We start from the raw sequence: 11,875 nt of genomic DNA, 5'->3' as shown, positions 1-11,875 counted from the left end.
AGAGGAATGCAGTCAAAGACCATCCTCGCAGGCCACGTGTAACCAATAATCGACAAGACATGGCATTTGGCATGTTCATTGTTTTTTAATGAAATCACGCATTTTCTGAAGTCAGTATGTCAAACTAAACCATTTGAACACTTACAGGAGTCTTTTATCTGTTGCAAGCCGAAATTGTTTCAGATTAGGTAAAAAAAATAACTTTCCATTAAATGTTATTCAATGTCACAGGAACTTTTGTCGTTCAGTATATATTGTTTCACCCCTTATAGCTAAAAGTATTATTTCCCATAGCAACTGATCGTTTAACACATATTTTCTATTTTTATCATAAGTTTTGTCCTCATACTGATTTAATGCATCTTTAATTCTTATTTTTATTTTCTCAACATATTCTTTATCATGTAACAAAAAATATTGAATTTCAAGAAGCCTTTTCCTCTTCCACTTTCGTGTATATCTATTGAAGGACAAATAAGAGATTGATCAGAGTCCAGCCCTGGGTGGATGTCACATTCACTGACCGATAGGGCTATATCGCGGGATACAAGAAAAAACATCTAATCTAGCTTGCTTAATGGGGTTAGGTTGTCGCCAGGTGAAACGCCTATCAAACGGATCTGCATCTCACCATACATCTTGCAAATCTAAAGTTTCCATAATATCTAATACCTCATTCCTTGCTTTGAGATTATTTAAATGCTTATAATTAAACGCATCCATAATCATAACCATAATCAAATTCCAGTCCCCACACAAAATGAGTATATTTCCATCTATAAAACATCAACTGATACTAAATTCTACGTCTGTTTTGTGTTAATGCAAAATTGCCTGAGTCCAATATAAAAATATAGCTGGCTCTGTCAACTACTAACCATAAATGTACATAAAATTTAAATCAAATAAAAGAAAAGTTGAAACCAGACCGAAAAAAAGTAGATATGAAAGTCATGTGATTAATCACGTGAGTCTATTTATAGTCAGATACTTTCTGCTCTACACAAAGTCAAACACAGCACAAGAGCTATTTATCAGGTTCCAACTTGCACCAATTTTACGTGGATAAATACGGATCTTATTCGCATCTTCGAAACTAAACTATCACCATATCATTCCAAGGACTTAATTCTAGGGAACTATATTAGAAATGATGTTCATACACCTTACGATAGCTTCACATGAATGCACCGCAAATCGTAAACAAACTAGTCACATGTTCATCACGTGATGTTCTATATTTGGGTGGTCCACGTGCGTAGGGCTGAGCAGAAAGACTCGTTTAGTTCTCATAATCGTTAAATAATGCGATCAAATGTTATTGTTGCTAAATGATAAATAAATCCTTGTTCTGCATGAATCAAATACGAGTAATACGAATAGGTTTCATAATAGTTCAACAATACATTATTACTCTAAATTCAATATCTGGGGTGGGGGGGGGGGGGGGTGGGGGGGCAGGATAAAATTCTAACACAATAAGCATTTAAGGCGATATTTATATGTAAAAAGAATCTTTATGGTTAACATTGCATTTAGGAATTCCTGAATAATCCTTATTCCATGAAATTCCACGAATAACACAAATCACAACTACCTGTTATATTGCACACAAGCCACCTCATACTTTTGGCAGTTAACCCGAGATCGCTATGCATTCCGAAAATAAAACTTCAAATTAAAGGGTCCTTTTCCAATTAAGAAAAAGTGGACGTACGGTCCTTGAACACTGTCGGAAGAACCCCAACACTGTCAAAACCATTACTAGTGTTTACATATGTGTCCACACTCGCATAATCCTGAATGGTCTTGTAAAACTAGTCAATCCGCCGTATCATCTTTTCCAGTGCTGATCCACTCTGCACTTGAATCTCTTCAGTGCTGTAGTGTCAATACTATCCCCCGTTCAAGGACCCGGGCCTGGTAGCGATGTCATCGATCCCATTTGCGTGGATCGATGCTCATGATGTCAATCACTGGATTGTCTGGTCCAGATTCGATTATTTACAGACCCCCGTCATATAGCTGGAATATTGTGTGTGGCAAATAAACAAACAAAGAAAAGAAACAAAACATTGAACCTCCCGCGCCTTGGTGATAAGAAGCGGTCGTAAAATCGCCAAAAAATTGAGGATCATTAAATATTACATTTTTCATTCATAGCAACAACGATTGAACTAAACTAAATTACTTCAGCCAGACTATCCTCTTTATAAATACTTGACAATTGTTCTCCTAATTTCTTCACTGGACCCTACAGCAATACTTCTGACAAATAGAATGATTTTAATCGGCTCAATTTTTTGTAAGAGGCGACTAAATCGGATAGATTGGCGAGTTGCCATGACCTGGTTCATTGATGTCGTATTCCAACGGCGTTGGGCGTGTCTCTTTATGAACGCTGGTTTGTCTGACCCAGATTGACCATCTAGGTAGCAGAGGAATTGTAAGTCACGAGTGTGGTGGCCTACCTTTGGCCCGTTTCATAATGTGTTGTTGAAAATATTATTCCTTCAAATGTTCTCAAATTAGTATTATATATAATCTGTAATAATCTAGTACTGGTGTTATTGTGCTGTCTGTCGACGACAGGTTTATATTCACTCTAAACGGATTTAGACCGCCTCCGAGGTCTAGTGGTAGAGCATCCGCCCGGAGAGCGGAAGGTCAGGGGTTCGATCCCCAGCCGCGTCATACCAAAAGGTGTTAAAAGATGGTACTTGTTGTTACCCTGTCTGGCGCTCGGCATTAAGGGGCTAAAACAAGGACTGGTCGGCTCGGAGTCAGTATACTGTGTCTGAGTGGGGTATTCATGTTAAACTGCGGCATGGTATCTCAGTGTGCTAGCACTATAAATCGGCATTAGTCCGGACTAGTACAAGCAGCCACACAAACACACACACGTACATGCACGTCGCTATATAAATGCAATAATCTTGAACGCAGCGTTAAACCCCTTTCTCCTCACCCCACCTAAACGGATTTGTTACAAATGTATAACGTGTTCTCGTCACGATGTGGCTGGACTATTGTAAGCGTGACGTTACATTTAAACTCATTCACAGACTGATATTCAAAAATAGGAAAGGTCCCGACTTTGCACCAAGGCTTTTATATACAATACATTTCTACATATGTCAAATTCACAATAGCTCACACACGAAATTTAATTATTTCACACACCATATCCTGAACGTAAGAGGGGGTTCGGGTTGCCCAGTCGTCTAAGGCGCTGCGATTCGCTGTGCAGATTGTGGGTTCGAATCCCGGTTCGCCCCGATTATGTTTCTAGGTCTGTCAGCAACATACCCGTGCTCGTGGGTTTCACGGAAGTGGCAAACGTCTGAGACCTGTATCACTTCGGGCTTTCCTCCCACATTAAGTTGACAGGTCGTGATGTAACTGAAATATTGTTTAAAGCGGCGTTAAACCCAACTAACTCACTCACTGTACGTAAGCGATATACTAAGCTGTTTATATTTTAGGAAATGTTCTGAAAATGTATTGATTCGTAAGTTGGACCATGTCAATGTTATCACTCACTCCGAACCGTCCTAATACCACGCCTCATTTCTTTTGTCTTTGATTGAGTGAGTGAGTGAATATTTTTTACGCCGCTTTTAGCAATATTCTAGCGATATCACGGCGGGGGACACAAGAAATAGGCTTCACACATTGTACCCATGTCGGGAATCGAACCCGGGTCTTCGGCGAACGCTTTAACCACTAGACTACCCGGCCGCCCCTCTTTTGTCTTTGCTATAATAGACATGTCTGTTATGTATTCGGCGTACCAGTCGTACACAAGTTGCAAGTTCTGTATATGCTTTAGATATATTTAGTTTTGTTATACAATTTTAAGTCTGCTTGTATATTAACGATGTGTGAAGCTGAAGATTTACCAAGGTTTTCTTTTGTCTGTTGAACCAGCCAAAGCACTTGACCTTGAAAACGAATTCAGGGGTCGAGAGGAGCCAAAATTGTGTTTGTTTGGTGTGTCTGCTGTTTAACGCCGTAATAGTCCAGCTATATGACGTGGTCTGTCAATAATCCAGCCTGGACCAGACGATCCAGTGATTGATATCATGCGCGTCAATCCATGTAATTGGGATACGATGACATGCATCAAATGAAGTCAGCGAGCTTGACCACCCGATCCCGTTAGTCGCCTCTTACGGCAACCATGTGTTGCTGGAGACCTATTCTAACGCGTTAAACAACAAACAAACCAAACAAATGAAAGTTACACCAGGCCACATAAATAAGCATCGCTGACCGACCCTTAAAATCGACCTGGTTTATTTTTCAGAGATTCCCTTCTTCTTACTCGTTCAGCCTTCAGATGCCTTGAACCAGGATCACCCTCAAAATCCTATTGAATCCTTTCTCTCAAGAACCCCTGTCAAAACTTTCATTACCTTTAACGGTTGTTAAATCGATAAAAATGTGCTGTTTACCCAAGTCCGTCAACAGAAGTTTCACAATTAACACGATTCGAAAGAAGTATTTTATTAAATGCTTAATACAAATAATCATAACCCTGAACACTCATGTCAGCCAATGATAGGCGCTCCTCTGTGGTTGAGGTAGTTTCGGCCAAGGTCGGAGCCTACACAGTAGAGACATGTGAGGAAGTTGCTGGGGTCCCACGTCTTCTTCGTCGCAAGGAGCCGGGGATAGTGGTGCCCCCAGAAGTCAGTTTTCCAGTTGTTAATCTGGGCGGGGGGCTCATTTAGGTAGATGCCATGGCCCAGTCTGTGCAGTCGCTTCTCCAGCTTGTCGGCCGCGGCAAGGTTCTCAGGATCGACAGTTGGGTCATTCGCCCAACCTACAGCACAGGACAAGGAGGCAAGGGCGGCCCTTAGGTTGGGGCTCACAGAGGTATCATCGTCGCCCACGGTGCTCACGTGACCTGGTGTAAAAGAGACAAAGACAGACTTTAGTTACGTTGACATCACCACAGAAACGAGACGGACATAGTAAATCGCTTTCTTTGGGGCAAATCGAAGTTTTAATAGGTGCCCCCTGTCCTATTGAAACTATTACTTATTTGGCAGGATATTTAAACCCAGTTATCACGTAAAAAACCCGAATTGTGTAGTGAGTTTGGGTTTAACACAGTCTAAAACATATCGTTGCATACATTTACTCGATACATTTACATTTACAAGATACACACTCTGGTCAGGTCACGTCAGGTCAACATTCTATACGTTCTCAAGCAAGCGAAAGATTCAGAGCAGCAGCTTCTGCTTTGTTTATTTATGTGTTTGCTTGTTGTTTAACTCCGCACTCAGCAATATTCCATCTATATGACGGCGGTCTGTAAATAGTCTAGACCAGAAAATCTAGTGATTGACATTATGAGCATCGATCCATGCAGTTTGGATACGATGACATGCATCAACAAAGTCAGCGAGGCTGACCACCCGATCCCGTTAGACGTCTCTTACGACAAGCATTGGTTGCTATAGATTTATCCTACCACGCATCTTCAGGTGTCGTTGGTACGTGAAAACATAAGTGAATATTGTTTTATATTTACAGAACGCCGTCATGTAGATGGAATATTGCTGAGTGCGACGTTAAACAACAAACAAACAAACCACGTAATGTAGGTTATTGGATCCCACAATGTAGAGAAGTCATAAGTATTGTTATGTGTAAACTAATGTCCAAAAGAAACGATACCACACATTTTTCTAAATATTTTTTTATGAAGAGTTAATTTTCGTCTGAAAAGGTACTTTTGCGTACCCTACGTTCCAAACCAAACGTATTCGGTCGATAAAAACATTTGATCAGTTGAGAAAAAAGCGTGCAATTTGCCCAAATGACGTTCCGTCCCGTAACACGAAATGCACGTGCATATCTTCTGTTATAAACTGCTGACCCGACACGTTGGGATCACAGCAACAAAAAGTACACAAAAGAAATGCCACGTTTGACAGCGATTGAGAGAGAGAGAGCCGTAGGAATGCTCCAACAGGGAGCTACGCATCGCGACGTCGCCAGAAGGTTAGGATGCGCGCGCATAACCGTCACCAGGTTAATGCAGCGATTGCGTCTAACAGGTCGGACAGCAGACAGGCCGAGAAGCGGGAGACCACGGGTGACCACGCCTATTGAAGACCGCCACATCCGGGTACTTCAGCTTCTGAACCGCTTCGTAACGGCGACGTTAACGACACGGACGGCACTGGGACACGTGATAAGTCGACAAACCGTGTACAGGAGACTGCGGGCACATGGTATCCGAGCACGTCGCCCCTACCGCGGAGCGTTCCTGACACCTCAACACCGACTCAACAGACGGATATGGGCCAGGCGACTTCGACGGTGGCAACGGTGGAACTGGGCACGTGTCATGTTTTCTGACGAAAGCAGATTTTGCATCTTCAGGAACGACGGCCGGCAGCGTGTGTACCGAAGAGTAGGTGAACGTTTGGCACCGAACTGCATCCATCAAGTCAGGCCATATGGAGGCGGAGGTTTAATGGTTTGGGGTGGAATCTGCGGTGACGTCAAAACGAGACTCGTCGTTATTCCAGGAAACCTGAATGCGCAGCGTTATCGTAATGTCATCTTACAACCAGTTGTGGTGCCATTCATCCAACAACAGCCTTATGGTATCATTTTCCAGCACGATAATGCGAGGCCTCACACGGCAAGGCTGACCCAGAACTTCCTAGCAAACGCCAACATTCACGTTTTACCATGGCCGGCATGTTCACCGGACATGAACCCAATCGAACACATGTGGGACATTCTCGGCCGCAAAGTCAGGAATCGCCCTGTACCTCCAGTTAACCTCCAGGAATTGGAACAATGCCTCCTCCATGAATGGCAACGCATCCCCCCCAACGTCATCAGACGTCTGACGTCATCAGCCCGTAGACGTTTACTAGCGTGTATTGACGCTCACGGTGGACATACCCGGTACTAACGTGACTTTGAGACGTGTGTTGTGACATTTTCCACTCTTGACTCATCAACTGTGTTCAAATGAAATTTTCATTTTGGACCCCCCGCGTCTTTACATGTCTGTCCTCGTGATTGTAAAGGATTGATTACAATGATTTTTTGTACACATACTGTGAAAACATTATTCACAAGTCATATACCAATTTGAAATGTCTGTATCGTTTAGCTTTTTTGTAATGTCCTTTCAAACACGTGGTATCGTTTCTTTTGGACATAAGTTTGTAAGGAACAGGTGCACGGTGGACCCAATAATACAACCGTGCAAACCTACAACTAAAGGCAATATTGAACATCGGTATTACCTCCGATAAGGGTGTTTGAGCAAGAGCCGATGGACGTGTTTGTTGGTGGCACCATCACGATGTCGCGTATCGTTGCCGCCATGATGTCGTCAAAGTCGACGGCTCTAACCAGTGATGTTACGAGGGCGGCGCGTATGTAGAGGGCGTCCTGAACGGATACCTCGTAGTCCCAGAATGAAGCAAAGTCCTTCTTAAAACACTTGATTGCCTGCCACTCTGGATGATAATCTACCAAAGGTTGGATCTTGGCAAAAGACGGAAGAGAGGAAGGGCCATAATGAAGCATTGATACAATGTAATCCACATGCTGGTACGTCACATCAGAATAATCATTGGTTCCAATAAAGTAACCTCCCCATTCATTGGGCAGGGTCTTGGCAAGGTCGAAGTAGAATTTTATTACGTCTTCAGCTTTGTCTTGGTCATTCTCCCTGTGGAATCGAAACACACACGTCATGTGTCCAAATGCTGATGGTGGTTTATGGAGTTTGTAGACAAAGCTGGTCACGACCCCGAACGTTCCTCCTCCCCCTCCCCTTAGAGACCAGAACAAGTCAGGGTCGGCAGAGTGTGTAACAGATCCATCAGGGGCCACTTTCACTGTCCCAGATGCGGACGCATTGACGATGGAACCATCTGTTGTTACCATAGTGACCTCTAAAAGGTTGTCCACTGCAAGACCGAGTGACCTTGACATGGGACTATGACCTCCACCCAAGGTGTATCCTCCCATGGCAACTGTATGGGCACTCCCACCAACAACAACACGACCATGCTTATTCACCTGAAAGATAGCAGGTCAAACATGTCATGTGCCTATATATCAGTGAGTGAGTAAGTAATGTTTTACGCCGCTTTTAGCAATATTCCAGCAATATCCCTGCGGGGGACACCGGAAACGGGCTTCACACATTGTACCCTTGTCGGGAATCGAACCCGGGTCTTCGGCGTGACGAGCGAACGTTTTAACCACTAGGCTACCCGACCGCTGATATATCATTAGCCACTATAAAAAAGTTAGTGAGTGAGTTTAAAGTCTCCGAGTCTGTTTGTCTTTCTTCCCCGTATCGCGGACACCTGGCATTCATCAGTAAGTGAGGGCGGTCGGGTAGCCTAGTGGTTTAAGCGTTCGCTCGTCACGCCTAAGACGTGGACGAGGAGGAGAGGAGGAGGAGGAGGGTGAGGAGGAGAGGAGGAGGATGAAGATGAGGAGGACGACGATGAGGAGTTGGAGAGGAGGAGGACGAGGAGGAGGGGGAGGAGGACGACGAGGAGGAGGAGGAGGAGGACGACGAGGAGGAGGAGAAGGACGACGAGGAGGAGAGGAGGAGGATGAGGAGGACGACGAGGAGGAGGAGGAGGACGACGAAGAGGAGGACGAGGAGGACGACGAGGAGGAGGAGGACGACGAGGAGGAGAGGAGGAGGAGGAGGACGACGACGAGGAGGAGTAGAGGAGCTAGGAGGAGGATGAGGAGAGGATGAGGAGAGGAGGACGAGGAGAGGAGGAGGAGAGAGGAGGATGAGGAGGAGAGGATGAGGACGACGAGGAGGAGAGCAGGAGGAGATGAGGATGAGGATGATGAAGAATGATGATGAGGAGGAGGAGGAGGGGGGTATGACGAATGATGATGATGATCAGGATGATGATCACGATGATGATTATGATTATGTAGTGGGAATCGTACAACGGACCTTACGTTCAGCAGAGATTTCTTGTGACTATGGAAATCGTTTCCATTATTATTCTCAAGATACATTAATATTGTGGTGACTGAATGATATACCAATTGAAATATGGTGTTGTTTACTGACCTCTTCATAGACCCTTGCCCAATTGTTTCCACTCTCTGATCTGATGGTACCGTCAGCGTTCAAATGAGAATTTAGGTTTATGTCGATCCTGGAAATCATATGGAAACCGAAAGCGGGTACACAAAAGTCGGGTGACACCAGGGTGATGCTGGCTATATTTACTTATTTATATTTAAGAAGTGTTTTTTTAACCAGATATACTCTTCACAAAAAGAAACGCAATACGGACATATTTGGCCATAAAATCAAAATTAGCGGACCAACAGGTGCGAAATGAATGGGGTTTTATGTGTTATAGTGTCAGTGACAAATTTCCCGGATCAAAGGGATCACCAAAAGGACATGCAAACCATTAGTCGGGAAACACGTACGATTCGGAAAAACGCACGGGAAAAAGGGCCACGGAGCTGCACGCACTATAAACGGTATTAAAGTGCAGGGTTTTTGATTGCCTGGCATCTGCGTCAATCGAACAGTGACAGTTCAACAACATGCCCAGATTAACAGAAGTGCAAAGAGACAACGTCATAGGCCGCTTGCAGGCAGAGGAATCCCGATCAGCTGTAGCCAGGGTTTTCAATGTAGCGCCAAGCACCATCACAAGGCTATGGGATCGGTTTCAACAGCATGGGTCAACACGTGATCGGTCAACGTCGGGACGACCAAGAGTAACCACTCCCGCCCGAGATCGCTACATCCGACTGCAGCCACCTCAACTGCATCCCAAATACCAAGACTGCGCAGAATCTCCGACCAGGCCTTACGAAACGGTTTAAGAGCAGCAGGTCTACGACGAAGACGTCCTGTTCGACGCGTCATATTGAGTCGACAACATCATCAACAACGACCTCACTGGTGTCATCAACACAGGGTATGGCCTCAACTGCGATAGAGAGATGTCTGGTTCAGCGACGAATCAAGATGTCTCTTCCGTCGAGGGGATGAAAGAGCACGGGTCGGGGAGAACGTTACGCCGGAAACTGCGTACAGGAAGTGGACAGGTTTGGTGGGGGTAGCGTTATGATGTGGGCGGAAATCTCCCATCATGGCAGGACAGGTTTGGTTCATATCCAGGGCAATCTTACGGCTCAACGATACATCAACGACATTCTCCTAACACACGTCCTTCCAATTGCAGCCAACGGCAACGGTGTATTCCAGAAGGACAACGCTCGACGGCATACAGGACGGATCACAAGAGCCTGTCTACACAACGTTGATGTTCTCCCCTGGCCCTCCAGATCCCCGAATTTGAACCCGATAGAGAACCTGTGGGATGAATTGGCTACGCCGACGTCAACCATAACCCTAGACGTTGCAGGACGAGTGCGCTACCATTCCTAAGGATGTGATTCGCATACTCGTCTCTTCCATGTGCAGGCGATGTCAGGCCGCTATCGATTCCAAAGGGCGACACACGCGTTGTAGATGATAGCTGACCTTCACCTTGGGCTTTTCCTATGTACCGATAACTGAGATGACTACATTCACAAAGTGTTCTCTCCACAAAATTTTGGCTCGGTACCTTTTACGGTTCCTCGTATACATGTATTTTCCTACCTCACACAAATCTGGCTTTGCGTTTCTTTTTTTGAAGAGTATATATCACAACCGAAAGCGGGTAAACAAAAGTAGGGTGACACCAGGGTGATGTTGGCTATATAAATAAGTGGTGTCCTATGGAAAAAGCAACGTAAGGGATACGTTCATTCTCACCTTTGCATTCTGCTGAGATTGATCATGATGCTACCGTCCCCTGTTGACCGGCCGATGTAGTCGTGGCCGGACGACTGAATGGTCACTCTGAGGTCGTACTTCCGGGCGAACAGCATCACCTTTTGGACATCTTCGGCTGACCTCACGAGAAATATATACGCTGGGAACCTTGTGTATATGATATCTTTCATGGTGGTGATGTTGCCATAACGTGGGGAGCCGGGCCACAGGAGTGCATCAAAACCATCTTCCAGGGAAACTGCCACTTTAATAATCTCTTCCTGAGAAGGGAAGCAACTCATTCCAGGATAGCAGAAATCAGAGCTATGGCCACTGGCAGCCGTGGTGGATCCGGTCAGAAGACACACCAAGAACAAGGAAGCAACAAGAGTCGCCATCTGCATTTAAGACACCCATGCTCATTTTTTATCTCTAGAATTAATATCAGATGTCATGTGACTGAATGATGAATCTTAAACCTAACTCATGAAAAATGTGGGCGCTGATAATGTTTGTTTGTTTGTTGTTCAACGACGCACTCAGCTATATTGCAGCTATATGACGGCGGCCTGTCAATAATCGAATCTGGGCCAGACAATCCAGGGATTGACCCGTCAGGTCAACAGTCCATACATTCTCAAGCGAGTGAAAGATTCAGAGCAGCAGCTTCTGGTTTGTTTATTTATTTGTTTATTTGTTGTTTAACGCTGCCCTCACCAATATTCCAGCTATATGACGGCGGTCTGTAAATATTCTAGACATCATGAGCATGTATCCACCCAATTTGGATGCGATGACAAACATAGTCGCCTTTTACGGCAAGCATGGGTTGCTGAAGATCTATTCTACCCGGATCTTCAAGGTGTAGAAGTAACTACATGCTTATCCAACTTCATAGTACAGATTAATTAACAGTATTGCTAGCATTGTGAAATTAACCCTGTCCCCTTCGTTAGTCGATTTCCTTTAAGAATTCCTTCGGCGTCGAATATTGTCCAACCTACTGGAAGAAAATATAAATATGAGACGTTTCATTACTAACGGTACGTGATTCCTGAA

The 11,875-nt window shown here is 44.6% G+C and overlaps 1 protein-coding gene across 1 annotated transcript; it reads right to left on the bottom strand.

The window, feature by feature from the left end:
* Nucleotides 1-4,553: 4,553 nt before the first annotated feature.
* LOC139457655 (uncharacterized) lies at nucleotides 4,554-11,214 on the bottom strand. The gene is made up of 4 exons (XM_071239008.1): nucleotides 10,817-11,214; nucleotides 9,101-9,188; nucleotides 7,287-8,070; nucleotides 4,554-4,912 (listed from the first exon to the last, which is right to left on the bottom strand). The coding sequence occupies exons 1-4, from the start codon at nucleotides 11,212-11,214 to the stop codon at nucleotides 4,554-4,556; spliced, it is 1,629 nt and encodes a 542-aa protein (XP_071095109.1).
* Between the last annotated feature and the right edge of the window lie 661 nt (nucleotides 11,215-11,875).

This window comes from Haliotis cracherodii, unplaced genomic scaffold, assembly GCF_022045235.1.
Source record: "Haliotis cracherodii isolate W230 unplaced genomic scaffold, xgHalCrac1.p SCAF_12, whole genome shotgun sequence".
In the NCBI taxonomy this organism is placed as follows: Eukaryota; Metazoa; Mollusca; class Gastropoda; order Lepetellida; family Haliotidae; genus Haliotis; species Haliotis cracherodii.
Note: the sequence above shows the minus strand (reverse complement) of the source record. Positions and strands in the feature narration are given on the sequence as shown.

What these genes read in the sequence shown, in the direction of transcription:
- LOC139457655 (XM_071239008.1), bottom strand. Translation starts at nt 11,214, where the DNA reads ATGGCGACTCTTGTTGCTTCCTTGTTCTTGGTGTGTCTTCTGACCGGA. An exon ending in AATCTCAGCAGAATGCAAAG is followed by an intron (nt 9,189 to 10,816) that starts GTGAGAATGAAC and finishes TATGATTTCCAG; the next exon opens with GATCGACATAAACCTAAATT. An exon ending in CTCAAACACCCTTATCGGAG is followed by an intron (nt 4,913 to 7,286) that starts GTAATACCGATG and finishes CTTTTACACCAG; the next exon opens with GTCACGTGAGCACCGTGGGC.